The following is a 23,497-nucleotide window of genomic DNA, read 5'->3' on the forward strand; positions in this document are numbered from 1 at the left end:
TGAGGTTACTGAACCAGGTCCTGCTGGTACTTTATATCACTCCTTGAAAGGTGCTATAACTCAGCTTTGCAATGAAAATAATCATCTCATCATCATCAGTGCACCTTATCACTGCCACCTTGCTATGAAAATACCAGATGATGGAGCCAGACGTCACAGATTAAAACTGGCGACTCTCTGAGGAGAACCTTAATGGACGCAAACGTCGGGAGAAGCAGCCTCATCGCAACTTTTTTGGACCCTCGGCACAAACGCCTTCAGTGTACCTTTCGCAATGCCGATGATCCTGCTCTGTGTGGTGAGGAATGCGACAAGGATCACAGCACGCAGTTTGAAAAATACACACCTGACTCGCGCGGGTATGCTGCCTTTTCCAGATCTAGCGTGCGCAGTGGGCACAGAAGGAAGAGCGGTATAGAAATCTAGCACATCTAGCCAACGCCTGTCTGTGCTACCCAGCTATGTGCCTGCAGAGAGTGGTTTTCAGCTGTGGGACTTCTGAACAGACTGCGCTGTCAGTTTGCTCATCTTAGCAAACATGATCTCATTGTAATATGAAATTAAAAGAACAGATGGTCCATTGCCAAACTGAACACTCAGAAGGAGCGCATGTATTTTTTTCCTTGAGATCTGCTACTACTCCTTGTGAACTGGCTAATGAAAAAAGACTTCTAGAATCCAGATTATAGGTGTGTCTCTCCCTTAAGTTATTATAGACCACATTTTCTGCTTTGGACTTTAGTGCTTTATGGGATTTGCTAAAAGATGCTAAGATGCCGTTAATTTTTATTATTGTTCAGTTTATTTGGCACATGCACAAGTGCAATGGAATGCTCATTTGTGTGCTCCAATACAAAGACATTAAAAGAATCATTAAAGGAATCAAAAACATAAACACAGAACAGCAACAACAACAAGGTAATTAACATACCACTTAAAAAGAAGTCAGACAAGCAGTGTGAGAAGAAAAATAAACATCAGTGGGAGCCAGGGGTAAGGGTAGAGTTCAGTAATCTGACAGCTTGTGGGAAGAAACTGTCTCTAAATCTGAAGTTTGTGCCTTTATGCTCCTATAACGCTTACCAGAGGGAAGGGGGGGAGGGGATAGAAAAGTGAGAAACCAGGTTGATTTAATCATGTTTTATTTAAACATTGACAGCTGCTTGCACTATTATAGGATCAGAACGTAATTCTAATCAAAGTGCTAGTATCCAAATACTATTCTAACTTAGTTACTATAGGATATTTGAATACTAAATTCTTCTTAATTTCCCTTCTTCTCCCCATTCTGGCAGCTCATGCTCTTAGAAGGCCATACCTCAGACTAACTAAACTAGCAGCCATTATTTTGTTTCATACTTTTCAAAGCATGATGTCAACCAAACTCAACCCAGATAAGAGTAGTTGGGAAAAAATAATAAAAACCAGGCTGATGCCAAGGCTGAGAGAGGTGTTAAGCGACACAAATCCCCAAAACACTTGGCTCCTCTTGATCGAAGCAGGACAGCATCTCTGTGACAGCCGGTCTCCACACTCGTCAAGTCCAGTGTAATGGCTGAGTAATACTCCAGCCACACCCTCTGCACAGTGTCACGCTGGCCTCTTGGCTTATTTGTTTTTTTCAAATTGATGATGCCAGGCTCAGTCAGCACACGGTTACAGGCCAGGTGCAGAAGACTGGGCTGTGGCTCAGGTGGAGCTGCATGACTTCTGCTTGAGATCGAGCTGGCCATGTGATTCCTATATGATGCTGATGACATGTCTACCCCACTCAGGCAGTAGGAACATGGGAGTACCAGTGACACCTTCGCCACATGCACAGTAGCAATGTTCTAATAATGCCCTCAATGTCCCTCTCCCACTGGCTTTGCAATATTAGCTGGAAAAATATTTTTTTCTGACATTTTAAAATAATTTGTTTTAAAATGTACAGTAATGTACAGAGGGGATGAGTTCAGTATAGCTTAAAAATGTGCACATACAGTAAACCAGTCACCTCTGCTTCCAGCTTTTAAAGAAATACATGAGGATGTACCATACGTGCAAATATGAAACACATTTCTGTAGGTGCAGTCTATAAATAGGAGAGCAGTGCACTTCATTTTGACTACTGGAGCAGCGTTTTATGCTGAATGTCATTCTAGTAAACCTTAGCAATTCACACATCTAAAACACATAAATGTCCAGACTTAACTGAATGCGAGGAACATCCACTTAATTCTTGAAGGAAGCTCTAAAGAACATGCCATCAATGAACCTTTGCACAGCCGTTATAGTAATGCAGTGAGCAGTAAAGGCCAAGAGTCAGAATCTGAACACTTGACTTAATTACAACATGGAATTCAAGCACATTTCTCATTTGTAAAAGGTAACATACTGTATACCAAAATCCATTCCTAATTTTATTTTCTAACAATTTTTGATAAAACTGCGCCCAATTTAGAACTGCCAGCAAACCTCACTCAGGGAGATTAAGGAAAAGAACTCCCTGCCACGCTCACCTTCATGACTCTCAACACAGGAACCCAAGCAGTGTACAGCAGGTTCAGCGGTAACTGGAGGAGGCACGTCCTCATCCCCAACAGCACCACAAGCCTGCCACCGCCTGATAAATCCCAACACTACTCATGGCAACGCCCGGCCTGCTGTACACCACCACTTGGGGAATGTCAGTCACAGTCAGCTAGTGACGTGTCCCAGGCCCAAACCTTTAACACCTAAACATCACGGCTCAATGTGCTTTGACCAACTGAACCACTCGGGAGGCCCGACTCGGAACATTCTAGAAACACCAGCTGCAGCTGTGAATATCTCCAATATCTGAGGATTTCAAAACCAAAAGATACAGTACACAGAACAACAGTGATAAAAAGGCTGGCAGGGTGAGGAAAGAAACGTCCACTCAAGCTGCTTAAAGACTTGTTACACAAAGTCAACAAGTCACATCACAATCTGCTACACTGGTTTATTCCTTATTCCTGCCCTGTGTGTTCTAAGTAAATAACTCTGAATATCTAAAAAGAAAAAGAAAGTTTGCAATAAATACAGTTTAGAAAAGGGAAGAAAAAGTCTGTACTGTGTTGCTTTGAATCATTTTTGCTGTTCAGAGCAGAACTGGTCATGGTTTATAAAGCACTCAGACTTGGAAATTGCTGAACTGCTACCAGCAAGTTATTAGACCACTGTAGATCATTGCTGTCACAGCAAATTCAACTTATATAAAAGAAATTTAATAAGATAACTCATGTCCACCAATTCCAACTTTCTTTATTAACCATTTTGAGTTAAGATTTTTGACCCAATCCAGTGGCAAGGATGTCTGGTCAATTTACCATTAAGATAAATATTCAAAGTACATCAAAATACTTCAGAAAGTCCACTTAAATCTGAAAATGTAGCTTCTACGCCAAGCAAGTGCACATTTTCAAAACTTTCTCATTTGTTAAAGGTAACATCTACTGTATACCAAAATCCATTGCTAAACCATAAGACATTTCTTATTTAAGCAAATGTTTAAAAGAGCATTCCAAAAGACAGACTTTGTGGTCTAATACAGCAGAACACAACATGAATTTTGCTGTGGGTCACCTCATGGTTCAAACCGACTGCATGACATTTTGAACATTTGATATGTTAAAAATATGCTGGAAACTTCACAGGGACCTCAGAGCGAGCCCTAGGTTGTTATTTTGTACTCATTTTAATTAATAAAACATGGGGATTGTGACGGAAAGGCCTGCTACATGGCCATTGCCAGGTGTTTCAGACCTCTTGCAGATAAGCTGGCTACTGCAATTTCTGGCAGCACAGCTAGATACCACAATAAAAGCAGCTGAGCCAACACCATAATTGCCAAGAAGGCTGAGCTGTTCCTGGCAGAAGCTGCTAAAGCTGACAGAATGGCAGAGACCACTGAGTCATGCAGAAAAGCATCTTGGTATGGAACCAGCAAAAATGACAAATGGAGCTCATCTAACCAAGAACCTGCAAGATGGGTAATATCTCTCATGATTTACAAGCATAAGACATTCAAGCGGTGAAGGATGCAACACATTTCCATTAATATATTACCCATGGAAATATTACAAAATTAGGAACCTTTGAAGTTCGCAGAACTGAAATTAGATCTATAGTTCCTCGGAAAAACACACTCCAATATTGCAGCTTTCTGATGAAGCCATTACCAACATCATGTGGCCAGCACAGTACTTTAGACTGGAAAACTGTTTCATAAATACCCCTATTGTTAAATGTGTTACCCTTTAAAACTTTAAAAGGTCAACATATGAACATTATTGTTTACAAAAGTAATTTTCATTTTTCCTTTTGAATAGGGTTCACGACAAAGTTATTCAGGCTTATCCTTATGTGGGAGTCATGTGACACAAGCGGCAGAATCAGAACAAAAATGCTGGGCTTCATGTCATTTATTCAATAACTTCACACAAGTGACCCCCCCAAAAAAAAAATTTTTGCACAAACCTTTCAATGTCCTTACCCGGGTCTTAGCTAATAAGTGTGTTTGAAGGGTGAGGAAAATGAGTGAAAAAGAAAGTGAAAGATCTTTCTGGGAAAGACAATGACACGCTACAGCATAGAGAACCCCTATGGACTCTCTGGAACTGCAGACCAGCAAAGACATTTCAGTGACCCTGAACAATGCCCTTGAGAAGAAACTGGAGTCATTATCTATGTCACATACATAAAATAGTAAGGAAACTGGAGCACAAAGAGTAGAGAATAACAGAAGGTGGACAGAGCCTCGTGCATATTGGGAATATTACTACTGTATAACCCCTGTTTAAAGTCTCAAGCCCTAACATCCATGTCTTGAATCAAGACCAAACATGGTGACTTACTGTATACCTAGCCTTAAACAAGAAACCTATTTTGAACAGTGTGTTGCATCACTATATGAGATGTAGTTTGAAATTCAATATCTGATGTCACTTAAAGAAATACGCATTTACTTTAATTCAAGTTAAACCACTTACATTACACATTAATTGTTTTTAACTTTTCTTTTGCTGATTCTGAAATCATTTGGATTTCCCATAGAAATGCAGCTGAGAATCTACTAATTTCCTTAAAAATCTAATTCACAATTCTTTTGACATTTATAGCTCTATCTAAATATTAAGTCCTATTTGAAAGTATTATGAGCGGCAGTAAGCAGCCATATCACCCTGGAGCTCTCAACTGACTACCCCCTGAAGCTCAGCAGGTGTGAGCCTGGTCAGTACCTGGATGGGAGACCTCCTGGGAAAAACTAAGGTTGCTGCTGGAAGTGGTGTTAGTGTGACCAGCTGGGGGTGCCCACCCTGCGGTCTGTGTGGGTCCTAATTCCCCAGTATAGTGGTGGGGACACTGTACTGTAGTGGGCACCGTCTTTTGGATGAGACATTAAACCGAGGTCTTGACTCTCAGTGGTCATTAAAGATCCTCGGGCAGCTCTCGATAAGAGTAGGGAGTTATCCTGGTGTCCGGGCCAAATTTCCCCCCTTGGCCTTCACCGTGGCCTCCAAATTGTCCCCATGTATGATTGGCTTGCACTTGTCCTGCGATGGACTGGCGCCCCGTCCAGGGTGTACCCTGCCTTGCACTCGTTGCTTGCCGGGTAAGCTCCGGCTTCCCTCAACACCGTACAGTATATAAAGTGATTTGGCAAATGACATGAGATGAGTGCCAGTAAAATTTGCAAACTTTTCGGGGTGGTGAATCATTGTTCAAGATAAAACACATCAAGTACAAGACAGTGCTACAGAAATTTAAAACCACTTTCAGCATGCTCGATTTTCAGAACTTGCAGTGAAGACCAGAAACCAAAACCTGTATTTGCAATTTGGAAATGGAACAAGAGATATGAAAGTATATTTCATCAATTAACAACATATTAACAACAACAGCTCTTAACAACATATTGCATCCACATATGCAAGCTAACCCAGCTTCTGTTGCACGATAACCACCGTTCTTCATTGATAAAATGTTTACTAGGTTTTGCCCAGTCTTTTAGTTGGGGATTGTATTTTTTTTTATGAATGTTGTCTAAGTATAAATTTGTTAAAAGGAAGCAGGTACAATCTTTGGAAAAGGTTGAATTGGAAAGGTTAATTTTTTTCATTCCAGCAGATTGGAGGAGGAGCAGATTTCATTGAAGAGATATAGGCAGTATAGGAACCGAGGCCTTGCTATGGAGGTCCCACAGACGGGCCCCCATACATCTTACTACTGTATGGGCCCAATTCTAACTTGAGTTCTTCTTGAAACTGAATCTGGCTAAGGCCTGGTTTAGATTTGGGGTTGGGAAAATGAATAGAATTTAACTAAAATTATCTAAGTTATTTAGTTGATGATGGCTCAACAGTAGCAACAACACAAAGGCTTCAAAAGAAAAACCAAAAGCAAGCAGCTTGAGAAGACAAAATAGCTGAAAAAAAATTTAAATTGTTCAAATTTAAAAACTGAAGATGTTGAGTGTGAAGCCTGTATTAACTTTGGCTCACCACTCCCCATCACATGAGTGGAACACAGTCAGAGTAATAACTCGCAACACCAGCAAGCTCCAGCAACTCCACGGGCAGAAAGCTGGAGTCAGATGCTGTTTATCTGACCGAAATATGACATTTTACTGAAATAGAACAGATGGACAAGCAAAGCGATATCATATCAAACGTCAGTTGTAAGCCCCCTGGGCCTTTTCTGTGAGGCATTATCCAAGGCAATCACTGTTGTCTGGCTTTGAGGATGAGCTACTTTATTTTATTATGGTACTGCTGGTGTGATGGCAGGGGAGGGTGTCCATACTGAATTTTCCTGAGATAGCCAGGTTTTGCCACTGACCCGATCCCAACATGAAAATTTAAGAAGAGGATGGATTTCTGCCTTACTCATAGTAGGGGTGTCGTTATTCTGGAGAATAAAAAATTACAGTAACTGTGGAATTCCTGCCAAATCTGATCCTAGAAGACTGTGTTAACGCAAGTGGTTCTGCATAGAGAGAGGATTACCATCTCCATACTCACTCAATGTAAACCATTGCTTTGTCCCAATACAGAAGCTTTAATTAGTATAATCACTGAAAGGAGCTATGTGGCACTCGTTAAATACTTCAGTTAGGGGATGTACATGTATTCTCTTCCCCATAATGCATACTGAGCGTAAGTTTACTTTCTGCAAAATTGAATCTGAAATGTTGTATTGGGCCAATTTTCATATCTGGTCATGCTCTGGTTTTTTCACTATTTTAACATCAGTTCCTATCCCTCTTTCAAACAACTGATTTTGCAAAAGATCAGCTCTGTCTCACCCAGAAGTTTCTGTAAAGTCTCAAGAAGAAATGCTTTAATGTACGCATGAGATTGTCAGAATTGATACTAAACCTTCTATATAATGGCTATGCTCACATAAACAAGCAGCATCTTTCAATTTTTGTATTTAAGATGTCTGCTGACAAATAACTGATTTATCTTTAAAAGGTTTCTGTTTGAGCATGTGAGGTTGCAATAAAAATACTGCATGGAAAAGGGTGTGTAAGTATCAGTGGTAATCCAGAAACATTTGAAAACTTTTACAGGATCTGAATACTTTTGCAAGGCACTGTATTACTATATAGTATATTAAATAGCTGATGTCTCCTTAAGAAGCTTTTTACTGTCCAGAAAGAAGAACAATGTGCTTAGAGAACAAATGAATTTGAAATTACAACTGCTATCAACATGGGCTAAATTAGTAGTAATCAGAAAGGCCCTCAATACATTGATTTCTCAAAAAGTAGAGACCTCTTTTCCATCTAGACAAAAATGTATGAATATAAAGATAGATCTAGACACACTCTAGCAAATGTAATCATGCTGGTTCATGCTCCATTGCCTGTATCAAGGAACATGACATTGTTATACCGACATCATCTAAAATTTTGTATTGTATAACCTATACATCATCACAAGCATCCAAATATGAATAAACATAATACAGCTTCTTATATCAGATGATGCAAAACAGGTAACATCTAAAGCAGCCAGCTATCATGGATTAAAGTGCCTTAATCCTATTTCATCTACAGTGCCTTCAGAAAGTATTCACCCCCTTGAATTTTTTCACATTTTGTTTCTGTTACACCCCCTCCAAATTTTTACACATTGAAAAAAATTTTTCTCCCTTAAATAACACAATAAATTCAACACATTTATGAATCAAAAATATTTTTTTATTCAAGAACAGTAGTTTCTCCAGAATGAAAAGGTTTTATGTCTTGTTTACAAAAGTATTCACCCCCAGTCAATACTTTTTACATAGTCCTTTAGCAGCAATTACAGCCGTGAGTCTTCCTGGGTATGTCTGTATGAGCTTTGCACATTTAGATTGTGGAATTTATGTCCATTCATCAATGTAAATTTGCTCCAACTCTGCCAAATAAGATGGAAAGTGTCAGTGGATAGCAATTTTCAGGTCATACCACAGATTTTCAATTGGATACAAGTCTGGCTGGGCCATTCCAGAATACTAACCCTCTTTTTTTCAAGCCATTCTTTTATAGTTTTTGCCTTGTACTTTGGGTCATTGTCCTGCTGGAAAACGAATCTTCGCCCTATACACAGATCTCTGGCTGACTGAAACAGGTCCTCCTCAAGGACTTGCCTGTATTTGGCTCCATCCATGTTGCCCTTGATGGCAACAAGCTTTCCAGTTCCTCCTGCCGAAAAGCAACCCCAGAGCATGATGCTGCCACCACCATGCTTGACAGTAGGGATGGTGTTACCTGAGTGTTGGGCTGTATTTGGTTTGTGCCAAACATAGCGCTTTGCTTTCAGGCAACTTTAGTCTCTTTCAACTTTAGTCTCATCATACCACAAAATTTTCTTCTAAAAGGTTTCAGGTTTTGTCACATGGCTTCTAGCAAACTCCAGCCATGACTTAATGTTGGCCTTTCTCTGAAGTGGCTTCTTTCTAGCCACTCTCCAAAAGAGGCCGAATCTGTGAAGTGCTGAAGAGATTGTTGATGTCTGGACAGTTTCTCCCATTTCAACAAAAGAGCTCTGCAACTCTGTCAGTGTTGTAGCTGGCCTCTTGGTCACTTCTCTGACAACTTCCCTTCTTGTCCGGTTGCTCAATTTGGTAGGACAGCCTGATCTTAGTAGTGTTTGGGTTGTGCCATGTTTTTTCCATTTTGTTACAATGGACTTCACGGTGTTCCTAGGAAGGTTCAAAGCTTTGCCAATCTTTTTATAACCTTCTCCAGCTTTTTTCCTCCTAATAACTTCATCTCGAAGTTCCACGGGCAGCTCCTTGGTCTTCATGACAGCAGGACTGATCTGATCTGCTGTTTTAGTTGTGAGACCTCACAACTGAACACAGGTGTACCTTGTTAACATATTTAGTGTGATATCTCTCAAGATAATTTAATACCTCACCCAATTTAGGTTGTTAAAACAAAGGGGGCAAATACTTATCAATTAAGTCATTTTCAGATTTTTATTTTTTATATAATTCTGAAGACATCTAAATACTGTATTTCATTTTAACATTAAAGAGAATTACTTTTACCGGAGTGGAAAAAAATCCTTTTTAAATATGCTTTAATTTGACTTCGCAACACAGCAGAACGAGAAATAATCAATGGGGGGTGAATACTTTCTGAAGGCACTGTATGCAATCCAGCAAGGCAACAGGCCAGAAGAAATAGATAAGGAACCTTGGATGCTGGACACCCTTATCATCAACATTTTTTATTTATTAAAAATTAATAAACCGTCTTAGTTAAGACATCTAGTGTTTGGTTTTACAAGAGAATACGAAAAAACAAGTCTGTGCAAAATAATTTACTAAAAAGCTCTGTACGTATCCAAAACTATACTTTATATATACTGTACCAGGCCAGACTGCTATTGTACAGAACAGGCTATCTTAGATTAATATTAAGATTCATCTGATATTATTCAGTATTCTGAAATGAAGAAACTAGAAGTAACAGTTTTCTTTAAGTGCAAAGAAGGTTCTTGACCATTTTGTATAGTGATCTACACAAAGCATTTTCTATTTGTTTGAAGATTCATTTAAGTGAAAAAGACTACTAAATTGTGTTCATTATTTGACACACCCTCCAGTCTCTCTGCAGAAAACAGGGGTACCATCTGTCCCCTCTGTTGTTTGCTCTGGTTGAGCAAACACTGGCTGAAACAATCAGAAGTAACCCAAAGGTGTCAGGAACACAAACTAAATCTAAACGACTGTACATAAACCATTGTTTCATGCTGATGATGTGTTGCTATTGTTGAAAAATCCAAGTACTGCTGTTCCTGTGGTTATCAGAGTTATTGTTTAATTTAGTGCCTTTAAGAATACTAAATCAATGGTTAATCAGTCCCCAGTTCCAGCTGCTAGGTTTTAGAAAAAGTATTGCTTTCTGATTTTCCTTTCACGGGGAGATTATTTTTTTTAGGTTTGTTAGGGAGCTATTCTTTTATTGGCCTTGTGTCCAGTTTGTACCACAAAGGGTTTTAAGAAAAAGGAAGTATCTGCTATGCACACACCAATATTTTGGAATGTGGTGCTAAAAGGTCATTTCAGCCATTACAAAGTAGCTCCAATATTTCCCAGGAGATGTTTTATCTGGTAATATGAAGTTGTATCAGTCCTGCCATAAAGCCTGTGGCTCCAATGCCATGAAGAGATTAATCACTGAATCCGTATAAGGAAAAACATAAACCCTATTTGCTTTTGGACAGGTAAATGCTGACAACAGCAGATCAGCTTGCCAGTGGGACTACAGTATTGATATACTGTACAAGAAATGATGTGTAGAGATATCTTCCTAAATGCTCAAAAGATTCTCTTGCTCAAACAGGTCTAATGATACACAATTAAGTCAATTCATAGATTTAAATGAATTCATAGACCTAAAAAGTAGGTCTGAGACTAAAAAGTATTCAAAATCCTCAAAGACACTGATAACCCAGCACATGTCTTCAGAATAAACAGTGAAACACAGACCAAATAAGATAAAATCACTTTATTGGCCATATACAATTTCTTGTATTAGGAACTTGTCTTTTTTCGCGTACCCCAACTTGCTTTCAATGAGACACAGACAGGGAGTCAGAGCACAGGGTCAGCCATTTATACGGCGCCCCTGGAGCAGTTGCGGTGAAGGGCCTTGCTCAAGGGCCCAACAGAGTAGGATTCCTCTGCCAGCCATGGGATACGAACCGGCAACCTCCAAGCCACAGGCGCCGAGCCTTAGCCCCAGAAACATCCACTACCCCAAATGACACAGGTGAAAACTATGTGGAAGTTCATTTAAAACCCAGAAGAGGAACTTCTTTACCCAAAGTGTTCCAGGAGTATCTATAATATATCATGTTTATGTATACCCAGCTAGTAGTTCATTATACATTAATTTGTATATATGTATAATGAGATACTAGCTACAAAAAGAGATACTAACTACAAAAAGCACCAGCTAAGCTAAGCCGAATGGCCTCCTCTGTGTTTGATGATCACAATGTATTTCCAGTCCTTCTCCAATGATTGACATACACTGATGTATTTTGATTAAGAAATTGGATATTTTTAAACCAGTTTGGAGCCCGTAGTCACCATTTTGAGTCCTAGACCTCCCTGCTTCAAGGAATGTGAAGTCTACCAGAGTATTAGATATGAACATACAAATAACATGCAGCCCATTTCCCCGGCTGTAACTGGCTGTGAGCACTTCACAGCACGCAGTAGCTTACCTCATTGCCGTGGACCATCAGGTGATGCGTGGTGACCAAGGCTTTGAACACAACCACCCAGCTGCTGTTCGTTGCCCTCTCAAACAGCGTGTCTGCCATCTGGGGGATGTTCACGTTTGTCTCATTGGTGGCCTGGATCAAGTCTGCAAGGGAAAACACAGGTTTTGCCTTGTAGGTGTTTTACAAACCTCTCATGTTTTATCACACGGTGGTACAGTACTACGACTGCACTGCTGTGAATAAAGCGCACTGGGTGTGACGGAGACAAAACTGTGATTCATGGCCTCAAGCACCTTGTAAGAGTGATATTTTCAGGTAAACGTGCAAGAGAGTTGAATCAAGGACTAGCACAGCCCCGAATTAAGACATCACTGAATACCTAAAGATGCTGGACCAGTAAATCTCTTCAGCTCCATGTCCGGCAGTATGTCTCACTGGAAATCTGGCTTTTAATTAGAACTAGCTGCTGACAAAAATTGCAAATACCATAAATTCATTTATGACTAACGAATAAGCAAGGTCCACTCCTTTTCACATGAAATGTAACAAATATGGCTTAAAACATCCGTTCTAGTAAGCTCCATTTTTAATGAGATTACATTCACTTAGAAAAGCATCTAACAGGATATTTCTTCATCTTTTAACCTAAAGATGAAATTATTCACAATTATTATTACGTTTGTTTTAACTGAGATATTAGGTAATGCCAGCTATGAAAAAAATATGATCAAAGCCAAAATTCTGTTACAGAAATATGCTAAAGCTCTCCGAGACACTGCAGCAGACAACTCAGTCTTTCAAGAGAAGACTTGCTTCCTATACTGGCTTTGTCCCTGACCTCTACAAGCGATACACTGATTACTGTGTCGGTGCTGCTACATGCTCTAATGATCAACTAGAGCACCTCCTGCATCAATTCACTTACTCTCACACGTCCCTCAGATATACAGTTAACATATCTTTCACCTCTCTTCCGTTTCTAAACAAATTTATCTATTAACCATTCACGACTCTCCACCACTGCCTATTACAAACCCACAGATTCACACTGCTATCTCCTATACAGCTCTTTTCACCCCACTCACACCAATAACACACTATGTCAACTCTGCAGTGACGACATGGATTTCCAGAACCAAGCACTCAAAATGTATTCTTTTTTCATCAACAGAGCATACCCCACCCACATTATCGACAGTGCCCTCACCTGGGCCAAAAACAGCCCTCGGATCATCAACTCGACCAAGAACTCCCGGTCTCACAACCGTATTCCTCTGGTGCTTCCCTACCACTCTAACTCACTTTCTATCCCCAGGACCATTATTAACAACTACTCCATTTTACAGGGCGATCCCTCCATTGGGACTACCCAATCATCTCATTACGCCCACCACCCAATCTACGTAATCTGGTTCACAGCTCCCTTGAGCGCACTCGGCCATCATCCCCACCAGGAACCTTCCCCTGCAACAGAACTCACTGCATCACCTGCAAATACATATCTAACAACACGCTCATCCAGGGCCCCTCAGGTCAATTCCGGATCACCCAGACGACATCCTGTACCACCAGCAACCTCATTTTTGGCAAAAAATGCCCAGCTAGCTACGAGACCAGAAGGAGACTAGAAGACCGCTTCAGAGAACGTTAGAGCTGTGAAGATTAAAGATTTCTCCAAGCCCACAGTTTCTCATTTCACCTCAGATGTCCATGATCTCACTGTTCTCTCTGTTTCTGTTCTCAAAGAAGGGTTTCTCAATTCCCACAGCAGAAAGACAACAGAAACGAAACTCATCCTGACACTACGTTCACACTGTCCTCCTTCTCTCAATGACAGACTTATTTTCATGTAATCTTCTCTATTCTCATGCAGGTTTTGACTTCACTCCTCTCCACTTTGCTCCACTTCCTGAGTGGCCTCTCTGCCTCCTCCCCTCTCCCAGCTTTTGTTCTTCTGTGCTATTTAATCTCTGCCGTCTGCCCTGTCTTCTTTCTCACACCTGAAGAAGGCTTCACAACTGAATCGTTCTGTTTTCTCTCTTCTCTTTTCAGCATGAAATAAACCTATTACTTGTTCCTTTGCAGATTACGCATGCTGACGCAGCTACCCACCTGAACTAAATGTGAATTTCCACTTTCCTGAAACTTGTTTCCTGTACCATTTCTATTTTCTGCAAAAGGTTTCTATTTGTCAATGGAAACAGTAAAACACCACAGTATCAGTTAATACTAGTTTGTTTTTCCTCTCCTTCTATATCAGAGAAGCAGCAAAATTTTAGGAAACCATATGTTAAAATCTGACATGAGTTTCACTCGTTCTACTGACCTACAAGGCTTTAACAATGAAGCACTGACTACTTTACATGGCTGGATCAGGTTCCTGTGCAATGCATTCTCTACTGCTAAATAATTGATTATTCCCTGGGATCTGTGGATTGAATTAAGACAGGAATTTCTTTGGTTTCTTTCCAACAAGTAAAGTACTTTCTGTTAACTAGAACCTAAAATAATTTATTACTGCACAACAAGTAAAGTACTTTCTGTTAACTAGAACCTAAAATAATTTATTACTGCACTCAAGGATACTGCAGTTACATTGTTTGTACACACGTTATTTGGTATAAACAGACATTGGTATAAAACATGCTTGTTTTTTTAATAAAAAAATCTCTAATTTAATTAACTGTGACAATTTGCTTTAAAATTAAGAAACAAAAAGCAGAACATTAATATTTTATGGCTATAATTGCACATTTGGTACTCAAATGGAATACAGGAGGTTGTATTAAGGTGTGGACAGGTTTAATCTGCAGAACATTCCTCTGCAGAGGACTGACTGGCAAAGTCACAGGTAAGTAATTGAATGTAAAGTAGCAGTGCTTTTAGTTCTTATTCTGGAATGAATTCAAAAAGACTGACGCACTGTCTGCACTCTTTCATTTGCCAAGGAGAATTATAATAAACAGGGTGACATAATGGCACAGTGGTTAGCAGTGCTTGGGTCCTGGGTTCGATTCCTGACCGGGAGTGCTAGCTGGGTGGAGTATGTATGTTTCTCCTGTGCTACCATCCAGGAATGGATTGATGGTTTACAGCTGCACCCCGAGTCAATTCAATTCAATGTATTTTTATATACACAACAAGGTTGCCCCAAGGTGCTAAACAATGCAAGTGACCATACATGTTGTAAATACAGAACAGAAAAGACCAGAAGACAACGGAGGAGAGGAACCAAAAACCCCTTAGCAAGGAGAAAAAAACCTCTAGGGGCCCAAGGTCAACTGGTTGCCCATCCCCTTTGAGAGTCTGAAGGAACTGAACTGTTTTAGTCAACACACTGAATTTCTTCAGATTCAACAGTGAAACACTAACCAAAAGACACAGGTGGGAACTATGTGGCAGTGCATTAAGAACTGAGAACTGAATACACTTCTTTATGCAAAGGCTTGTGGGAGTAATAGTAATAAAGCCACTCAGCCATGTTGCCTGGCTTTCTTCAAGAAGCAGGTGGATGAGACTGTCGGATCAATAAGCTACTAAATACCAAATGACCTTCACTTGTTGTAACCTTTTGCACGTCCTAATGATGTTCCATGACAAGATTTACATTTGAACTCGGATCAATGGGAAACCTATCTGCAAATAATTATTGAAATGATCAATACAAGAGAGTACAAGAGGTAAAGCATTCCATGGAGCATTAACAGGAATCAAAAGCATGACTGCTGATTTTACCAGTGTAAACGAATGACCAGGTCTATGTTCTTTGCGACGCAAGGATCAAAATGGTTACTCATCACAAGGTCAACACTTATTCATTAAGAAAGGACACTGCAGCAAAATAACATTTTTAACCAAATGAGTCTAAGCCTAGTTCACTCCATAATAAAGGAGTTTCCTTAAAAATGGTATTGATTGTTTCACCTTTGGAACAATAGTAAAATACACAAAGACGTTTATAACATTGGAAAAATAAAACATGTTGGATGGTGTGTTTCCTTAACAGATATGCAGTTACCACTACATGACTGAGTACATCACAGCAACACACAGTAATCACCTGTATATTACATTGTCTGGCAGGAGAACTGGGGAACACCAATGCTGTCAAACAAGAAGACGGATTTTTATCACATTGCAGGACCATACCCAAAAACAACAGTGCTCAAATCCACATGTGAATATATACTTCCAAGCCGCAATGCTCTCTAAGCTGTAAAAAGTGTTGATCTGATGTCATATTCCCAAATTTGATTTTGCTTATCACTTCATCTGCATCCAAACAACATTTCCACCAAATTGACACTTTCTTGAAAACTGTAAGTGAAACTCATTTATTTGTAGGTGGTAATACGAGAATATAAAGTTTAGAGGACATCTTTGGAAGCCAAGGGAAACAATTATTGAAGAGGAAAGTGGGTGGGGGAAGAACATTGGTTAGCCTTTGCAGGTCCTGGTCCTGGGATCCTGGACTCCTGAGTGGAGTTTGAGTATACTTTCCCCATGTTCACCTGGGTTTCCTCCAGGTGCTCCAGTTTCCTCCCACGGTCCAAAAACATACTGGTAAGTTATCAGGCTTCTGTTTCTGCCCTGCAATTGACTGGCATCCTGTCCAGGGTGTATCCTGACCCGCACCCACTGCTTGCCAGGATAAAAACACTACAGACACTACAAAACCTGTCCGCACTGGAATGACAACAGAGCAGAGCCACCATGATAATCCAAGACTAAGACATGTTAAACACGAGGTTAAAATATCCAATGTACAATTACTTTAAAAAAAGCACACATTAGGGGAAATAATGGAGGACAATGGTCACAGAAAAAAACTTTATTCAAGTCTTTAGATCACTAAACTTATCTCACCAAATACATTTTTACAGAGGGGACACAACAGGGTGAATAGAATGTAATTGGAAAGGACATCATACTACCTAAGGCAGGAAACCAAAAAGGAGGACATTTCTGTAAAAAAAGAATTATCAACAATGCCCTACAAAAAGCACTTTCTTGTCAGGTATTTTGACAAACCTACTATGTGGGCAGCAAACTGCTCAACTCACTTTCAATTGCAAGAGATATTAAGACAAATATATTTTACATCTTTTGAAGTTGGCAGGTGAAAAAAAACATTGTTTATCTTCAAAGATGACAGAAGTTCCTAGACTTGACCTATCTTTGGCGTTCAAGTTAATAGAACTGGGTTAATACATGGCTCTCGTTTATCTTAAGAATAACACCATGATATGCTATAAGCTTGACAGTGCTATTGGTGGTGCTGTTTAGGTGTTTTTATGCGTTTGAATCAACATCCTAACTACACAATCATTTAACATTCTCTACTGTTTCAATAGCGAATGGGAGCTTTATTTCGGTCATGATTCCAATACAGGCTTCCAGAATGCAGTGATACATTTTTTTTATTAATTTTTCATGTGCATCATATTTTAAATTGCGTGAGATGTAGTGTATATAACTAATTCATTTTATGCAAATAATTCAAATAAACTGGATAAAAATCTAGATAGTACTGTATAAATATTACACATTACAACTCATCTACTGTATAATTGTGTTTATGACAATGACAAAAGACTCCAGTGTTTTATTTGGCAGTATTTGTCTAACTTTCCTCCATGCTTGCATTGCAAATGGTTTTATTAGAAAACAGCAGATGATGAACTATGACTGTAATAACATATTCATAGTAGAACAAAATATATATGAGTGGCAAAATCACTTTTTATTTTTCAGAATGCCTTCCATGGATACGTGGTATATAGTATCATTCATCAATTTAAACTTACAATAAGATTTAGATCCCCCATAACCTGTCTATTGCTCGATTCTGAATAAAGTGCACTACAACAATTTACAGCATGTGATGTACATGACAAGAGGCTCACAGAATTAACTCTTTCTACGTTGCCCACTCTTTACCACAATAAAGCAAAAGATCCACAGCCTCAGACAAATTGGTAGTAAAGTAAAAAAAAAGCTTTCCAATTCCCTGCCTGTCACCTTTAGGTCCAGACGAGTTCATAGAGAAGACTGACTTCTGAGCATCTGTTTCACTCTGGATTCATTGAAGATAAACGCACTCAAGGTCATTCTTCTGTCCTAGCTATGCAGTACTAATTTACAGTACTTACAAGGCGCAGAGTATTGATTAAGACATATCCGTGTTCCATTGCTTCAATGTCCTCAGACCCATACTGCTACCCTTCCTTGGTGGCCTGGGAGCTCGGAGTAATAAGCTGCTGCAGGAATATGATTATTGATCACTGTGCCTAGAGAGGAATGGTGAGTCAGCAGCTCCCTGGGAGATTCTCAGGCTGCTCTGCAGGTTCTGCTCCACATACTGCGCTCTACAACATCAAGTGACAGAGACTGATTTCCACAGTAATAAAATAAATCAAGTAATAGGCACCTTGCCATGAAATTGCAAAAACTACAATCATATTTTCTGAACGTTGTCATCACAGAACTGTCATTATTGCTTTTACTATGAAGAGGGTAGCATGAAAGAACTGAAATTGTGCCTTTTTATTTTCATTTCGAAGACATAACTCCCAGCTCTTCACATTATACAAGGCTCAAATGATGTTTTGATTCTGGACGTATTTGGACCTTTCTTTAACGGGCAAAAGAAAACAGTTTAAAACTGAAACATGATCAGATGAAACAAGTTAAAAACTAAGACCTTTTCAAATCGGGGGTTGACCAGAATGGCACTGTGGAGGAGCCGGACTGAACATATGGTGTATTTTTAAGCTCGCAATGACTTATTTTTCCAGTATCACAATCCCTACGACCATTTATTAATGCTAACCAGAGTGCCAAAATGACTGCATGGTCAGTGGCTTAGAGCACAGGACCTAAACCCCTTTGCACAGCCTGCGCTGCCATTGCAGGGATTCAAAAGGAACATCGCATCACTGTGAAGACCGCTGCACTGACCTGACGGCAGCAGTGGCCAGGAGACGGGAGACTGGGAGCATAAGCAGGCTCTGCCTGAAGACGCTAAACGGCAGACGAAAGCGAAACTAAGTTTCACTAAGAAAGCAAATCCGTGGTCAGGAAGGCTGGGGTCGAGTCGAGAGGGGCCGATTGAAGCGCCAGGGAGAATCGGAATGAGAGTAAAAAAAACAAAACAGGCACCGCTTCAAGTCCCGGGAAAACTGTCCGGGACATGGTCAAACAGGCAGGGTCGATGCAAGGAGAGAGAGGAGACAAAACACAGGGAAATCCAAAAGCCAACATGAAACAAACCAGCAGATCTGAGAACCAGGGAAAAACTTCAACAAGTCTACAGTGCAAAACCCAAAGACTGAGCAAAGGGCAATGCAAACACTTGGCTTAAATACCTGGAGGTAACAATTCAAGTGCCGGCTTAATTGCATGCAGGTGGTCTCGATAATCTGCCATATCTCGTCGGTACAGCGATAGATGAAATGAAGTGGAGACTCAGCCCGTTGCTGTGGAACTATGGGGATGTGGGCGGCCATTTGCACAGGTATTACAATCATCTCATCACTTTCATTAACCGCTTATCCAATTCAGTGTCGCGGGGGAGCCGGAGCCTATCCAGGAAAACACTGGGCACAAGGTGGGACACACCACGGATGGGGCATCAGTCCGTTGCAGAGCACAAACAGACGTGCACGCTCACACTAAGGTCAATTTTACAGAAACCAAAGCACACGGAAAAAAATACACACAAACACGGAGAGACCGTACAAACTCGAAGGTTTCCTCGGGTCTGGAAGTGAACCCATGGCCTGTGTGCTGCAAACCAACATGCTAGCAGCACGCTAGATACCAACATGCCACCACTGCAACAACGTGCTAGCCTAAAAGGGAACACTTTCAGTTACAAAAACCTATTATGTATTTACAGGCTCTATCGTAAAAACAATATGAGAAACCTCATTTAAGATATCTAAGCGTTGATCTCAATTACCTGCCTTAAAAAATTCTTTTAAAAATCACCAGAAAATCTTTGAAGTGTAAGAAACGATTAACTCTATGATGTTTAGTTTTTGTACTGAATTTGCATTTTTGGTTTTCTGTTCTGAGAATATCTAGTTAGAAAAAAATAGAAATAATTTAAATTATTGTTTTACATTTCTGTGTTGTTTCTCACTATTATATGTCATGGCCAAGAAACATGTTAACAGGAAATACTGAATATCTGTTAAAGCTACGTTTAAAAACTGGTTTAAATTAAATTTCATATTAAAGGAGGTTCTCCCAATCTTGTTTATGAACATAATCAGAATGGAACTGCCTGTGGCCTCTACATCTTAGCCACTTGCACTCTCAGTCTTCAAACAGTCTGCAGAAGTCACTGTTACACCAACTGAATATTAAGACTTTATGCCTAGAGGAGAAGGCAAACCTTTAGGATTTTGACACCCTTAAATCTTTTCCTCTCCATCATTTTTTCTTCTCTTGTCTGTGCCTAACGGTCCTTCTGTATGGATTTAAAGATTTGTGAAAGTTCTCTGTGGCAATCTGTTTCAAAGGACACTACGTGAAATAAAAAACTGAAAAATTATCAAGTAAAAAAAAAAGGGAGCTAACTTTAGGAAATGGTGATGATTACACGGCACAACTTGCAGCTTGTGAATTTCACTTTTCCTCTAAATTAAACCACAGACTTTAAGCAATATTAATCTGTACAAGTGTGTACTTCACACTCCAACTATATACCATCATCACTGGACAGAAACTGATATTCCAAAATTCACCTGACTATTTCTATTAAGTTCCGGTTCAACCTCAAATACTTCAAGATACAAAAAACTGAAATAATACATTTTAAAAACCCTGAGTTTGTTCAAACCACAAGGAAATATGTAACAAATAGCTCCATTAGTAATCTATTATGTTCACATTACTTATAGCGGACAGGCCCCACTCCATTAGGTGCGCTCAACCCCTGCTACTCTTAGAGTAGACAGTTGGGGTCCCACTTCCTGATCTCCGACGCCACAGTAGCAGGTTCCTCATCAGGTCAGGAAGAGAGCTGACTGTTGCAGTCCAACAGACCACCAGGGGACGCACTCCACACTGCTGTCCCCACCAGTGTATTTCCTTAGCCCGAAACCCCAGCTGCTGCTCCCCTTCTAGAGAAGGATGCAGGCTTCTCCAATTATCCATCTTTCAGGACACCTGTTCACTCTCCCTCACATAAGATTCTGCAGCCCACAGCCAGCCCACTGCCCAGCCCCACCACATCTCTGACAAGCGGATCTCATAGCCTCTGCTGCCTAAAAGTCTGATATCACTGCTCTCTCTCATAGTGCTGGTGGATGGCCTGGGCTTGTTCCAGTCACAGCTCTTCTGCCTACACGGCACTCACAGGCTGTCAGCGTCCCAGCCGCTGCCCCCACACACAAACACACCAGCTCCGTGAAGTTCCCCCCCCCCCTACAAACAGCACAAATGAAAACACTAAAAAATGAGACCAGTTCGGTTCTTCCGTGCCATTGCAAGGGGACTGAGAGAGGTCACACCCCAAAATAAGGCGGCACTACTGTATATCTTGGAAACGAAAGCAACACAAACGCTACTTTCAACAGCACACACCTACACAAATGCAGCACTAACGAATGCGGTGTGATTCATCGTTTGCACCATTTGGAGAGGGGCCAACCTCACAGAGCTGAACTCGCCTCTCTGCACCTCAGTGGTGCAATATAGTCTGCCCTGCCTCTGTCACATCCCTGGCAGACATACAGACATTCTGTACTGTACCATCTTGCCCCCAGCTGCATCACTCACACTTGTCACACATTCACGGCGGCTTTAGGAGAATTCGCCACCGACATGCACTGCCCTTAAGGAATAGCAATATTTCTTCTCTCTGACTTGCAGTCTCTCCTGATCAGCACCATTTCACTTGGATGGCCCACAGCTGTACCTCATAAAATAAACAATTCCCCACAGCTGTGGCCTCAAAAACTGGCTGAGGGCCAGTTCCACAACTCTTTCACTTTCGTGTCACTATTTGTCAAATGGCTTTTCACAACCACATCTCACCATTGTTACCAATGAATAGTGTCGCATCTCACATTGAATCCTCTCAACAGCATTTTCCATGCTAACCAATTTCCATGTTAATTAACTTGGGTGTCCTTGAGTAGAACAGTTTGACATTCCTTCAGTATTTCCTAACCTATTCTTTAATTTTTAATGATTTCACACATAACATTAGGGGTAAAGGTAGGAAAACAGCAAAGAAAACTGAATTAATTGTTAACGCAGTTTGACTGGAGTCCTTTTAAAAGCAAGCCTTGACCCTGCACTATGGAGAAGGGAAGAAAAATAGCAGGCCAGCCAACCACAGATAATAATGCTCTTCCATTTCCACCAGAAACCTTTGCTATGAAACAAAAAGGGAGAACGTAAACACAGAAGAGTCAAAAAACTGGGATAAAGAACCCAAAAAAACAAGACAGCAGCAAACCAGCTCTAAGCAGAAATATTCTACTAGCAAAGTTTGGAAGGCTCAAAAAACTAAGAGACAGCCAGCCAGGCTTTGTAGGAGAGTGTTCAACCGGGCTATTTGGCAGGGCTTGTTTGACATCTTTGCAATATATCTCTGTACTCAGCAAAGGGTTAGTGAAAGGGGGTGCTTCCCGTAAAGGTAATGGGAATACCTTTGTTTGAAAGAAACTGTGCTGGAGCTACAGTTACATTTTTCACACTGTCAGAACATGCAGTTTTCTAATGTCCAATTGCTCTAATAATTCCAGAACACGGCATTTTTTATGAAAATTAGTTACCGCAACACTGACATCTAGCTGATGCTGACATCTTGCCAAAATATTAAATGAAATATATTTTTATGGTCATTAAAACCCTGGGCTATATTTAAATATGAACACCTTAGGTATTATCACATAGTAAACCAGACACAAAAAGGCCTTTTATTTGACACCATGAAGCTTTGGATTCTATAAAATAGCGAAGGTGGGAAAATTTAGTCAGCTATAGTGGTATAAATTAAAAATCTTTAGACTTACATTTTGTATTTATCAAATATTTTGAACTACATACAGTATTTGCCTGGGTACATAGTTTTCACAATTAATCAGTTATAGCCAGAGTACAACTCTTATGTTGTGCAAATGTAATATTGTACAGTAATCCCTCTCTATACAAGTTTTAGTTTACACAATTTCACTCTTACGAGAAGGGCTCTTGTAAGGTATTGAAGAGATTCTTCACACATCTGCTCTTTTTCATTTTCTCTCATGTCGGATGAGGAATTTACTATTAATTATTTATTACATTTAACTTTTTTACAAGAAAGGTTTGTGTACATTATGTGAATATGGTACTAGATTTTGTAGTTCATGCATTTTGCCAACAACTGTAACAATAAGTACTGCACTGCACTGTAAATACACATCAGCTAATGACTTTAAGCATATTTCTCAAATAATTAACCAGGAATGTTTTTTTTCATACTTGGGTACCATTCTGTGCCATATTAGGGTACCGTATGGGTGTTTGTGGGAACATTTTTGAGCTCCAGAACTCAAAGACTATAAAATGGGAAGTAATGGGAATATATTTTAGGTAACAAGAGTTTTCACTTTACAAGACATTTACAAGGAACAAATTAACCTCACGTAATAAGGGATTACTGTAATATAAATTAATAAGTAGGACTAAATTGCTGTCTAACATCATTTTGATGGTTAGTGTTACCAAAAAATATTTCCTCTAAACATCTCTTTACTCATTTT

General features: G+C 40.0%; 1 protein-coding gene across 1 annotated transcript in view; it reads right to left on the bottom strand.

The window, feature by feature from the left end:
* The window catches only part of snap91a (synaptosome associated protein 91a), an 81,650-nt gene that overhangs the window by 39,778 nt on the left and 18,375 nt on the right, over nt 1-23,497 (bottom strand). The window contains 1 exon segment of the mRNA XM_088929923.1: nt 11,736-11,878. Coding sequence (XP_088786049.1) covers nt 11,736-11,878 — 143 coding nt within the window.

The sequence above is a fragment of the Atractosteus spatula genome, chromosome 2, assembly GCF_055471065.1.
Source record: "Atractosteus spatula isolate fAtrSpa1 chromosome 2, fAtrSpa1.hap1, whole genome shotgun sequence".
Taxonomy (NCBI): domain Eukaryota; kingdom Metazoa; phylum Chordata; class Actinopteri; order Semionotiformes; family Lepisosteidae; genus Atractosteus; species Atractosteus spatula.